We start from the raw sequence: 13,573 nt of genomic DNA on the forward strand, positions 1-13,573 counted from the left end.
TAAGAGATCGATGAATCCGGCATGTCCGCTAATGAGATGAGCAAGAGAGGGGTCAGGAAGATGAAAGAGGGAGCTAGGGATATGTGGAAGTGTTGAATTGATGAGTAGCTCACTGATGATGAAAGATTTTGTGGCAGTGGCGCATCGGTTCGCACGGCCAGAGTTAGGGAAGAATCGGCTTGGTCTCGGCCTGGCTCCACCGATGGGCACCTCCTGCATCGACACACCTATTTTCACACCCGCCACTACTCTCTCTCACTCGCTACTATCGAATCGCCAATGCCGCAGATCATCTTCCCCAACTCTACAGCTGATGTGCGTCTCCTGCTCCGCACAACCGGCACGCTGCTCTTCGACATCCGCAACTACTATGTGCTGGACCATGGGAGCCATCTCAGATCCAGAGGAGCCATGGTGAGACGTCGCCGATGCGCCTCTAGGCACACGGGAGCAAGCGGGAACGACCAGGAGGCACACGAGATGCGAGGATAGGGGATCAAAGAGGCCCCTAGATTTGGGGGACAAGGATGGCATTTTAGGGGACGCACAAGAATAGGGAATCGGATAGGGGAGCTGCTAGAGTGTGTTTTTGGTCCATATTCCCTTTATTTGACTGTAAGGGAGTAGTTAGGGATGCTCCTAGAGTTGCTCTAATTCGGTTGTAATAAATATGTATCTCCATGATATATCTCTATGGCATCATGATACTATTGCTACGGCTGAAATACGTGGGGACAATATCATAACGCCACACTTGGTGATTTGTGGCGATAGAATCTTAACGCAACAATTATAGATTTGTGGCGATAGAATCTTAATGCAACGGTTGTACATCCATAGCAATAGAATACTAACGCCACACTTGGTGATATGTGGCGATAGAGCACTAATGCAACAATTCCCTATCCATGGCAATAGAGCACTAACATAATGCTGGCCCATCCATGGTGATACAGCACTAACGCAACGGTCGCCCATTCGTGGCGATAGAGCACTAACGCAACGGCCGCCCATCCATGGTGATAGAGCACAAACGCAACGATCGCCCATCCATGGCAATAACCATTGCCACAGCCACACCATCATCACAATATTCTATTGCAACAAAATATAACTATTTGCATTAAAATTGTATATTTGAATGGATACATTTTTGGATTTGAAATAACATGCTCAAATAAATTAAACCTCACATAAGAAACAAGTTCTATATTCCAAAATGAGACAAATATCCATAACAAGTGTGCTACAAGATTCACACAATGAGAAAGAGTAAAGTATTGAAAAATTTGAAACAAATGAAATGAAGAAATGTTTGGCGTGTCCTAATTTGAAAGTTATCTTCTAGTGCAAATTTGAATCTCCTTACTCTAGTCCACTCCTATCTCCGCATTATATGGTCCCACCTTGCCAAAAAAAAAATCACACAAATATTTATAATTTATATATATGATACATGTGTAAAAAACTATCACATCTCAATCCATGTATTAATAATATCTAGCAAGAAATTGATGATATGGGCACAAACTACTTAATTAATTACCATAGAGTGTAAGGCTAGGAATTAATTACCATATTAAGTCAAGGACAACAACTTTATTTTAGTTTTTTGCCTAAGATGATGAGAACTGATGATACGGACACCTAGAATCTGGCTGAAGCTTGGGTCTTGAAAAAGAAATGTTTGACATTATTTCCATTTGAACTTCTCTTAGGTCTCATTTGTTGAGAAGACTGCACCAATTATATAGTTTTCTAAGCTTGGTCTCAGACTACAAATGAGTACGAGTACAACTTATTTTTTATCACGATATGAAAATTTAAAATGCATATAATGAATAACTAAATTGAATATCACTTGAGGTTCTGTTGTATATCTGCTGGTTGATTCCCAATCAATTTTAGCATTTCATCTCTCATAGAGTGCTTAAGGTTTTCCATTTCCTTAGCTCGTTCTGCACAATTTGTTGCTAGGTGGCCTTCTAAGTTCTTGACATAGAGGTTCAGGTCATCATTTTTGTTTTCCAAGCTTTGCACTTGGACTTTTAGCCCTTTATTTTGTTCTTCCAAGTCCTAGATATGTAGGTTGAGCTCTTCATTTATATCTTCCAATTTATGGGCATGGTAGTTGAGATCTTCATTTTGTCTTAGGGTTTCTTATGTCATGCGAGCATGTTCATTCATCTAGGTAGGTAGGATTTGAGAAACACTAGGCGATAGAGTACTAACACAACGGTTGCCCATCTGTGGCAATAGAGCACTAACACAATAGTTGCCCATTCATGGCGATACGTGGTGCCGATGGTTCACATATGACATCATCCACATGCTGACATGAAGCAAGCTCGATGCTATGCTGACTCTTCTATGCCAAATATCTGAATGCCTCTGTGATGTTCTCTACCAAAAACTAGATTCAATCACAAAGCTAGCTATCAATACTACTCATATCCTGGTGTATCTTCTTCACATGATCCTCCTTCGCATAGAGGAAGAAATGTTAGGAATAAGAGTATTATGTATGTTATTAACAACATGTGAAAGGAAACTACACATACCACAACGTGCAAGGAAACTCCAGCCTACCATGGGTAGAGGTCAGAGATGCAATCCTTGCAGGTCTTTTGTGTATCATGGATGCGGAGGAGACATGCGCAAGTGTGTGACACATACCATTGTAGGTACAACTGGTATGTGGAGAGGTCGTAAGATGTTTTCTTGCATAACCTCCTGCAATGCATTCGCCCACTGAGTCACCTAAATGTTCATCCTGTCAGTCAAGTCCGAGAGGCACTGTAGCCCCTTTGTCGAGACCTGCATATGAGTAGAAGTTAGCAAATGACAACAAACATAGTGCATTGACATGTATGGGGATTCTAACTTACGTGGGCACACTGAGAGGGACACGGTCTCCTAACCGTACATGGAACGCTTGTTGACAGCTGAACTACCTCATCATGTAGTGTGGGGTGTAGTCCTCAACAAAAATGTCGAACACAAGCTTCGTCCTCGTCAAACAGAACATGTTGTCGCTGTAGCAGAGGACTAAGATCCTGTGGTTCCCGATGGGCATGGACACTAGCTCATGATTGTATGGTTCCCAAACCACCTATCAACCAAGTTCTGCCGCCAATCAACAAAAGAGACTAAGAAACCAATTGTTGCACTAGCAATCTACAATCCAGTCAGCATCGAGACATCATGTACGGTGATAGCCATCTCCCCGAATGACATGAGGAATGTGTGCATCTCCGGCCTCCACTGGTCCACCTAAATCGACAAAAGGGAATGATCAAACGGAAACCATTGTAACCACTCCACATGACGATCGTCATCACCCTCAACCTCATCTACACCTTGTTGTGCACCTCCATCCTTATATGCGACCAAGATCATCCTTGCAAAGAGGATTAAGTCCATCGCACGACAATCTGCAATTGCATAAATTTATTACTTTTACATTGAAATTACAAACACTACAAGAAGAGACAACAATTGATTGTAGAATTAGTATATTACCTGGTGTACCAAGGCGCGTCAAGCCGCTAATCCTTGTCAATAACAAGGGTGGACAACACAAGAACCTACCCCGAATCACATGTGGCACTGCAAACCTACTAGAATGTTACAACACTCCTCATCACCCTCTCCCCCCTCTCCCCCCTCTTCGTTGTCTCCCCCTCTTCCTCCTCTTCCTCCTCTCATTTACAAACTCCTCCAAAGCTTCTTCTTCATACATTGCATCGTGATCCACTAAATCTAGTATAGAAGCAATTACTTCATTTTTCTCCCCTTCTATCCCGACCCTCTTCTTCTATCGATCTCGTTCTGCTCACATCACTGTCTTCGAACACTTCTCTCAAACACAATTGCACCAGTTTAATGAACTTAGCTCCACATCGCCTGCACCACTCCAACCATTTAACCCACTTGTTCATCCAATACACACATTTGAAGTCCCAAACGAATGGAACTAATGAACGAGTCCACAAGCATTGCACCCTAACATAGTAAATCTAGGGGTCCAATGTTGGGTGAACCATTTCATCATATTGTTCATCCTTGTACCCTCAGGGTTTGCATGCTCAATCAGAACAACATGAAAGTTGCTCAAGTAAACACCATTTTGACAATTACGAACTTCATCGTGACCATATAAAATATTAAGTATTGTAGGACCTGGCATATCTGCAACAAGATAAAAATTCGGTATGCGCAAAATTAACTTCTAAAAATAACATATAACCCAAAACCTACGATTGGTTCCACATAGTCTAGAGACTTAATAACCTAGAATCTCTCCTACTTAAAAAAGACGTAGTCCATGTATCGTCAGCCTTTCTTCTGCCCTCGATTAGTCTACCTATTCCGCTCCCGTCGCGCCTCTCCAGTGATAAAATGCGCGCCGACATGTGGGCCCCACGTCGCAGCTAACTATCATCACTGCCCACGTCGTGACTAGGCATCCCCACCTATGGCTCCCCTCCCCCGATCCCCAACCCAGGCAACGCGCTACCACTCCCCTCCTGCCCTTGCTCCAATGCACCACCACCCGCACCACCGTGTCATCACTCACTCCACTGTCATCGCCGCTCGCACCACCATGCGATCCTGCTCCAGATCCGCCTAATCCTCCTCCCTCTTGCCCTCACTCCAACGCGTCGCTGCCCACACCGCCACATCATCACCCGCTCCACCACCGTTGTCATCCACAACATGTGCGAGCCCACTCCAGATCCCTCTAATCCTCCTCCCCTCCTGTCCTAGATGGACATCGCAGAGAGAGCTGAATTCTCACCTGACTTGATCGATTCGTTTGTTCTATGCAGCGACCTGGATGTGGCTCCTATGGTCACACTGGCGGCAAACCCCTATGCCCCGCGTACCCGCCCGTGCCGGCTTCCTCAGCTGCTGGCGACTACCCACACTTCAGACAGGGTGGGAAAGGCCGTGGTGGAGGTGGTTGGAGTGGCAGAGGTAGTGACGGTGGCTATGGAAGTGGTTGTAGAGGAGGAGGCCACGGGAGGGACGGGCTTGACATGGTCGCTCTGCCCAAGCCGGACTTTCGGAGCCTTATACCATTTGAGAAGAACTTCTACGTGGAGTGCCCCTCTGTGCAAGCCATATCGTAGGCGGAGGTGACGTGGTACCGCCGACTCCGGGATATCACGGTCGAGGGCCGGGATGTGCCCAAGCCGGTCCGGTACTTCCAGGAAGCCAACTTCCTAGGTTTGTCTTGTGTAAATATTAGTTTTACTCTAGCTCTAGTGTTGCCTGTCCGTGTATCTGTTGAAAGTAATGTTACGTGCCTGAGATTTACAATCTCTTCAACATATTACTGCATGCAAGCAATTGCCAAGTCCAGATTTGTGGAGCCAATGCCTATTCAGTCTCAAGGCTGGCCTATGGCTCTGAAGGGTAGGGACCTGATTGGTATTGCACAAACAGGCTTAGGGAAAACACTATCTGATCTACTACCTGGGTTGGATCATGTTGTTGCACAGCCTCGGCTAGGTTTGTTTGCTATTGCATTTTTGTACAGTTTCTGTAAGCTTTTTTGACTATGGCCGTTCTAATGATTCATGATTGTAATGGCTGTAGGGCAAGGTGATGGCCCAATCGTATTAATCCTTGCCCCGACAAGAGAATTGGCTGTTCAAATACAGGAAGAATCTACAAAATTTGGATCATATTCAAGAACTAGAAGCACATGTGTCTATGGTGGTGCACCAAAGGGCCTTAGGAGATGTATTTGAGCACTTCTATACACTTCATCTTTTGAGATGAATGTTTCTTTTAAAGCTAAAGCATGCTATTTGTACTTCTAGGAGTTGAGATTGTCATTGCAACACTTGGTCGGTTGATTGATATGCTGGAAGCTGGTCACACTAACCTACGTAGAGTGGCATACCTTGTGTTGGATGAGGCAGACCGCACGCTAGATATGGGTTTTGAGCCCCAGATTCGAAAAATAGTTGCACAGGTACGATTTCTTTTGGAATTCAGAATGCTTATTAATACTGATTATTTAGCCTTGCTCTGATGATTGTTCAATACTTTTGCCAACTCCAGTTCCGGCCAGACCGGGAAACCTTGTATTGGAGTGCCAGATGGCCTAGAGAAGTGGAAGCCTTAGGTAGACAATTTTTGCAAAATCCTTACAAGGTGTGCAGTGCAAAATTGACTTGCTATTTTCATGGTTATTTACTTTATTGACTTCAATAGCCCTTTTAGGCTTATATTGTAATTCAGGTAATCATAGCATCATCTGAACCTAAAGCTAATCATTCCGTACAACAAATCGTTGAAGTTATTTCAGATCATGAAAAATATCCCAGGTACGTATGGTCCACATTCTTGTAACTAAAACTTGTACCATTTACAATCTATTGATTACAAATTTGACATGATGTGAGTTGATTTTCACCTCTTTCCCACAGACTCAGTAAGCTCTTGTCTGATCTAATGGATGGGAGCCGCATCTTGATATTTTTCCAAACAAAAAAAAAAGGATTGTGATAAGATCACCCGGCAACTTAGAATGGATGGATGGCCTGCACTATCTATACATGGTGATAAAGCTTAAGCTGAAAGGGACTACATTCTTGCAGAGTTTAAGAGTGGCAAAAGCCCCATAATGGCTGCCACAGATGTAGCGGCACGTGGTCTTGGTATGATCATTTATTTGAATATTCGGATTAGGTAGTAGTTCCAAATGCTCAAGAATGATAAGTCGGAGGGCTGTTCAGCTGTGTTTGGTTGATTAATTAGTGTTTGCAGTCGGCCTCTGACCAGAACCCATCACTGCCAACAAGGAATTTGTTGCTTTTCATGAAAAGGGCCGGCAACAATAGTGACATCAAATTGGTGATTCGAGGATGGCAGCAATGATACTATGATACTTCCTTCAATATGGCATTTCACTATTTCATGGATAAGCCTAGCAATCGAGATTGCTCTGTCTAATGTAGAAAGGAGTTTGCACTTGGCCTCCCTGTTTCGAGATGCAAATACCAATACATGTTATTAGTGGCACAGTTCATAATATTGGTAAAGTTCGGGGTATCCAGAATCAGAACCCTTACATTAGAAATTTACTTTCTAGATTGTTGTTTTGTTAATTTTATGGATGTAGAATTTGGATATGCAAAATATTGGCATTTGTTGTTTTTCAAGGAAAACGGTAGGGGATGCCCAAACTATTATAATATTGGCTCATACCGAGATAAAAATCCTGCATTGCACTCTGAAATCTTAATGCTTCCAACTCTAAAAAAAATGTGAATTATTCTGTGCAAATCTTTTTTGGGACAATTTAAGTGAAAGATTGAGAACATGGTGGATATTTATACTTCCTTAGCTCTCGCCTTTTTTAAAAAGAATTAGTCACCGTTGGAAGAAAAACATAATGATTGATGCAGGCAAACATAATTTCACTCGTCATGACACACATGAAAATATTTGTCATATGTCGCAATGCACGTGAAAATATTCATCCCCGCCGCAACGCACATGAAAAATATTTGTTCCCCATTGCAACCCATTTGAAAATATTCGTTTCCCGTTGTAACACACGAGCACGTAACTAGTATATATAAAGGTTGGAAGCAATTTACTCTAGAGCTACAATAGTTTCCTTCATAACCTTCAGGCTTCCTATTGCAAACATAAATTATACCATGTTCCAAGCAAGTATATATCCAAACCTACTGACTATAAGGATTTCTAACCCTAAACCTAAAATTATAACTACATCTAATGTGACTAACCTACCATATTTATATCTAATAAAAAAACTAAATAAAGAATAAGATGAAAAAATTACCTATCAATGGAGGCCTTCTTCTGCCTCTTCCACTTCTTCCTCCTCCCTCTCTGGCTCCCCTCTTCACCTAGCCTCCCTCTGTTCTCCTGGTGCTCTCCCTCTCCTCTGCCCCTCTCTCTTTTTTTTTTCCGTGGCATCAGCTTAAGCAAAAGGTCAGGGAGAAAGGAGGGTTGGCGGCGCTCGGTTAAAACCTAACTTGTTTCTGCGCTATGGTGCCATGACAAAGGCACAAATCGCATCACGATAGGTCGTCCAGCTATCTGTTAGAGACATAATAGTTATGGCGCTACCACATCGCGACTTCTTTATTTCTGGCTCCACCATAGCTTAACAAAGCCACGTGTCCCTTGCGAACCTATTTTTGCGCTACGGTGGCGCAACTAAACCTGTTTTTATGCTGTGGTGTGATAAGATTTATTATTTTCGCACTACAGTGGCATGGAATATGATTATCTGTGATATTTTTTGAAAACTCATATTATTTCTACAATTCCGAAAATTTTGATTATTTTTAAAAATAATCCTTACGCACCTAATCAGCTGCGGTCCGACCCAACCGAGCCTCGCAACGGACCCAAGTCCGAAACATCCCCCCGATCCCTGAGCCCCAGCACCGTCCGATCTCAAACCCACCTCCCCTCCCCTCTCCTCCCCGAAACCCTAGCGCCGCCACCCAATATAAAACTCGCCCCCACCCCCACACGCGTTCCCATTTGCCCCACCACTCAAACCCTACCGACCCACCAACCCAGGCGGCGGCGGCGCAGCGGCAGCCGAAGATGGTGAAATTCCTGAAACCCGGCAAGGCCGTGATCCTCCTCCAAGGCCGTTTCGCCGGCCGGAAGGCGGTGATCGTGCGCGTGTTTGAGGAGGGCACCCGCGACCGCCCATACGGACACTGCCTTGTCGCCGGCCTCGCCAAATACCCCAAGAAGGTGATCCGCAAGGATTCGGCCAAGAAGACGGCCAAGAAGTCACGCGTCAAGTGCTTCATCAAGCTCGTCAACTTCACTCACCTCATGCCCACCCGCTACACCCTCGATGTCGACTTCAAGGATGTCGCCTCAGGCGGGCCCGACGCGCTAGCCACCCGGGACAAGAAGGTCGCCGCGTGCAAGGCCGCCAAGGCGCGCCTCGAGGAGAGGTTCAAAACCGGCAAGAATAGGTGGTTCTTTGCCAAGCTCCGCTTCTAGGCGCAGGCCCTCTTAAATGTCGATTTATTGGTATCAAACACTTTTATGCAATCTCTGTTTTGGTTTTATCCATGGAGACTTCGTGCTGAGTTTTATGGATCTTGGAGAGGGGTTTAATTAAGTCATGATGATATTTCGTTTGTAAGTGATGTTAAGGAGATAGATCTGGTTGAAATTTTGTTCAGAATCGCTGCTTGAGGTGTGCCTCTGTCTCCTGCGCTGTGCTCAGATTGTTTAGTTTTGTGGTTGTCAGATTTGTCTAGGGACAATGTCGATTTGCTCCAGGTTATGGTGCTGGATATCTTGTATACCAGAACTGCATCTCATCCTTTTAAGTACTATTTAGTTGTATATTTGTAATATTCTGTTGGTGTTCTGGAGGATCTTGCTATATTTACTTAGTAGATATTTACTTAGTAGCCTTGCTAACCTAGTCATTTTTAATGCTCCTTAAATGAATGTTTCCAAACTATTTGGCAAGTCTGGTCCTACATTATCTATGTGGAACAGAGCTGATGTTTACCCCAGCGTAGCAGTCATTGTAATCCTATCAGTTGACATAGAGTTACTTGCTTCTTAATGGCAACACACTATTCTGAAAATATTGTTTTATTAGGTGTAACAGATAGTATTGATTGTGCAATTTTTTGGGTAGTAAGGTTAGCATATCAAACTCTTACCCCTAGAGGTAATTTAATGGTACTACTTGACAATGGTACATAGTTGAGGTGTGTATGTCAAGTTTTAGTTTCTATCAATCATGCTTGTGGTGCATTGTGTTATTTGATTAACATAAGCTCGATCATACTCTATTGGGCGTAGTGACTGTTGTTTTATGATTGCAACATAGTTATCTGCCTCTGGTAGTATGGCAATCTAGTACTGTAGTAGAGCCTGTTATGTTTGTACTTAAAATTACCTTACAACAGAATGGAATTGAGTCAAATTATAATTAGATTGTTAGTGCTTTTTCCTGGACATAGCAAAAGAATGTTTAGACAATGTAGTCTGGTACACTTAAATTTATAGTTGGGTATGTGCCTTATTTTCTTATTTTAGTTGCTCACAATTTTGATACTAGAATTTCAAGTGTTTATCACCGAAGTTCATTTCTTTGTTGAAATTGTTTGTTTTGCTCCATTTAGTTGATTGTCTTTTCTTTTTTGTGGTTGTATCAGTGTGCTTGAGCTAGTATTATTGATCTTGTATGAATTGTGTTTGTTTCGCTGATATGAAATTATACTGTGTTGATGTTCGAGGTAAGTGCTTCATCAACCCTATTCATACAGCAGAATGAACTACCTTCCACAGCTGTAATGGCATGTTTTGTTATCTAGCGGGGAATTATTTCGCGAGCAGTCATTTGAAACGCTGAAAATTTCTTTTATCTACAGAATGTTCTGGAAACAATTCAGTAAACTTTTGTTTGGTTTTGTGCAATATGTCCTAGCTGGCCTTTGTGCCATCTGATGTGTTGCATGGAGCCATTGGTGCATTGCATTATGTTCTGCATTGTGCAGTGCAGGCCGCATATTCAGGCTTCTTGCATTTGTATGGCATATGCAGAGACGGTTGCAACCCCGTTGAACATTTGAGGGTGCAAATTCGATGCGTTACCAAAACTTTGCAGCTAGCAATCTCGCAGCTGGAGTACGTAAGTACCAATTTTGATTTGGCCTGGAATGGCAATGATACCATAACTTTGATAGAAGCATTACGTTATACCAAAGCCTGATCTTCAGCAGCAGCTAAACTGCGTCAACCTAAGCAGAACAGATTTGTCACCTAATAGCCACTACTTGCAACCTTAACAGCACCTATTAAGGTGTAACATCCCAAAATCTTAAGTTGTAGTTTTTGAGATAATTAATCATTGTTAATGTAAGACTACATGTTTAATTTTCAAGAGATTGAGTTTCTTTAAAATTCTAAGTATAAACTGGATTTTTTCAGAATTCATTTGGTGTGTTCAATATGTGATGATTGATCTGTTTAGTGTTAATGTGTTTATGGGATTATCTTTCTTTTATTTTCTTGAGTTTTTCTGTGCATCAAAATCATGTTTTATATGCATAGCATCTTGTTTTGAATTTTTTTTTAGAAAAATCAGCTTAGCCAGAAGTTATAAAAATTTAATCAGATATATCTTATGGTCTGTAGTATTTTGATAATTTTTGGTAGAATTTTTAGAGCGCATCTAGATAGATTTCGAAAATTAAAGTTTTCTTAGCTAAAAATAGTGTGTACTTTGCAGGCCATGTTCTCTGTTCCTAGCCCATTTCCTCTCCTTAGGCCCAGTTCAATTAAACCAACTGCCACGGCACGGCACGGGAACCTTCGGCCACCATCATCCTCCTCACCGTGCCGCTCCATGTGCTCGCTGTCAGCCAAGGACGCCGGCCACCCCGCACAGCGACACTCCCTGTGTGCCGCTCACCTCTCCGTGCTCGCGCACCTCCGCGCTCTCATCGCTTTGCCTGCTGGCCTCGCGTCGAGCGTGCGACGTGGTGACGCCACCGCGCCCCGCCTCCCTCCTCTGGCTTTAAAGCCAAGCGGAGCAGGCCATCCCCTTCCTTCCCTCTCCCTCACCTCCCTGACCACACCAGTTCGCGAGCTCACCTCGTTGGGCGAGAGCGCGGCCGTTCTTCTCAGCGCCAGCGGTCCCCATCGCTTCGTGCAGCCGTCAGCGTCCAGGGAATCAACTGTGGATCGCTTGGTCGCGCCGATCTCCGCAGCTCCGGTCACCACCATTTTCGCCCACCAGTTCGACTGTCGCTGTGTAGATTTGTGTTCCAGAGGAACAGTACAAGCAAGCAAGCAGGCAAGTGCTGGGATGATTAAGTAGCCGCAGCCCACTCCTTCCAGCTCAAACACAGCAGCGCTGCAAGAGCTCCATGCCACGCCGTGCCTTAGCCTGCGCTCAGGCGCTCCTGCGTCGGTGCACTCCGCGCCTAGCACGCGACATGCCTCGACGTTTCTCTGAGCCGAGCACCATCGCCATCCTCCTTGCTACCGACGCCGCCGCCATGATCTTTCCTCCTCCACGGCACGCGCCGCCATGGCCTTTTTTTTTTTCCTCCGCCGGTCACCGTGGCCACCACCGAAGCACCTCATCGACGACTGGCTGCTCCACAGCTTCTCCAAGCCAACTTGTACCATGGAGAGCTCCACCATGATCCACTGGACGTAAAGCACACACCCCCTTGGCCCCAGCCCGTCGCCGGTGCGGTGCTCGCCGAGGACCGAGCGCCGCCGTGCCACCTTACCTGTCGCCGTCCGGTTGAAAAGCCCATAGACTGGTTCACCTTCGTGTGCTCGACGTACGTGTTGGTGCCATTCTCCAGCTGAACCACGCCGTCTCCCATCGCTGGCGATGCCTCCGGCAAGCCCACGGTCTAGCCACTTCTCCCATCTAGCCTCTGTGTTCTGTTCAATTTTTGCTCAAAATAACCAGGACTTGTATAATTTGTAGTAAAATAAATACAACTCAGAAAAATATGAAATCAAGTTCGTTAGTTTCATTTTGTCGTTCTCTACATGTTAAAAATGATAGAACTCATGCAATACTTTCTGACAATTATTTAATTAATTGAATGTGTTTCAGCTTATTTAAATTATATTTAATTAATGCAATATTCTAAAAATGTGAAACCACCTTTATTAGCTTTATCTTGCCAAGAACTAAAGTATAAAAATGAAAGTTTTCATGAAAATTTCAGATTAAGTTTTGTAATGATTTAAATGTGATAAATCTTGTTTAATTCACCATTTAATCATGGAGTTTCTAAAGTCTGTGAATCCATTTCTAATGATATGTATAAATGGGGTACTTTATAAGAAAAATGTTGCCCAGCATGTTAGATGAGTTTGTCCATTATTTTAGCACATGTTTTGGTCTCACATTGTTAACTTCTAACAATCTTTGTTGGTGTAACTTTACATAAGAAAAATACATTTCACTCATACTCCGATTAACACGATTCTTATTGCAGAATTCATCTAAAATCATGTTCTTTATTTTCATGCAGAAATATTTTGTGTTTATTACTGTGGATTTTCTTGGGTGGATTTATTTGCATCTTTCGGTGTTTGTAGATCGAGTATTTGGCGTGTACGTAAGTGCGATCAACGATGAATAACAGAGAGCAGAAATATCGCAAAGGTGAGAGGCAAGCAATCCCATGATCATTTTGGGCCCAGTGTTTAAATTTACTTTATGCATTGATTATGAAAATTTATTATGCATGCATAGATGTTCTATAAAACTGCTATTTGGGATGGTAGTCATGACCTAATTGAATCAGTATGTCAACTCTCCTTGAACTTGTTAACCTTACCATTGTTAACCTAGGCTTTGGGTTGACATGATAATGTCACTTGGGTAGAACCGGACTAAGGTGTGATAGAAATGCTTAGCTTTGCTGTCTACGGTAATTTATTTGGTTGTCATCCTATCACTTGGGACATGGAAAGATTTGTTAAAATAGTTAAGTCTTTGTTTCGATAAACTTGAGTTGTTGTTTAGACGGGGGCATGTTTATGTCAATGCGTA

The 13,573-nt window shown here is 43.4% G+C and overlaps 1 protein-coding gene and 1 pseudogene across 1 annotated transcript; both read left to right on the top strand.

Moving 5' to 3' along the window:
* The first annotated feature begins 279 nt into the window (after nucleotides 1-279).
* On the top strand, nucleotides 280-6,721 carry LOC133927664 (DEAD-box ATP-dependent RNA helicase 30-like; annotated as a pseudogene).
* A 1,827-nt stretch (nucleotides 6,722-8,548) lies between these two features.
* LOC133926800 (large ribosomal subunit protein eL27x-like) lies at nucleotides 8,549-9,383 on the top strand. Its single transcript, XM_062372902.1, has one exon. The coding sequence runs from the start codon at nucleotides 8,608-8,610 to the stop codon at nucleotides 9,019-9,021; it is 414 nt and encodes a 137-aa protein (XP_062228886.1). The 5' UTR covers nucleotides 8,549-8,607; the 3' UTR covers nucleotides 9,022-9,383.
* Nucleotides 9,384-13,573: the final 4,190 nt, after the last annotated feature.

The sequence above is a fragment of the Phragmites australis genome, chromosome 8 (assembly GCF_958298935.1).
Source record: "Phragmites australis chromosome 8, lpPhrAust1.1, whole genome shotgun sequence".
Taxonomy (NCBI): Eukaryota; Viridiplantae; Streptophyta; class Magnoliopsida; order Poales; family Poaceae; genus Phragmites; species Phragmites australis.

What these genes read in the sequence shown, in the direction of transcription:
- LOC133926800 (XM_062372902.1), top strand. Translation starts at nt 8,608, where the DNA reads ATGGTGAAATTCCTGAAACCCGGCAAGGCCGTGATCCTCCTCCAAGGC.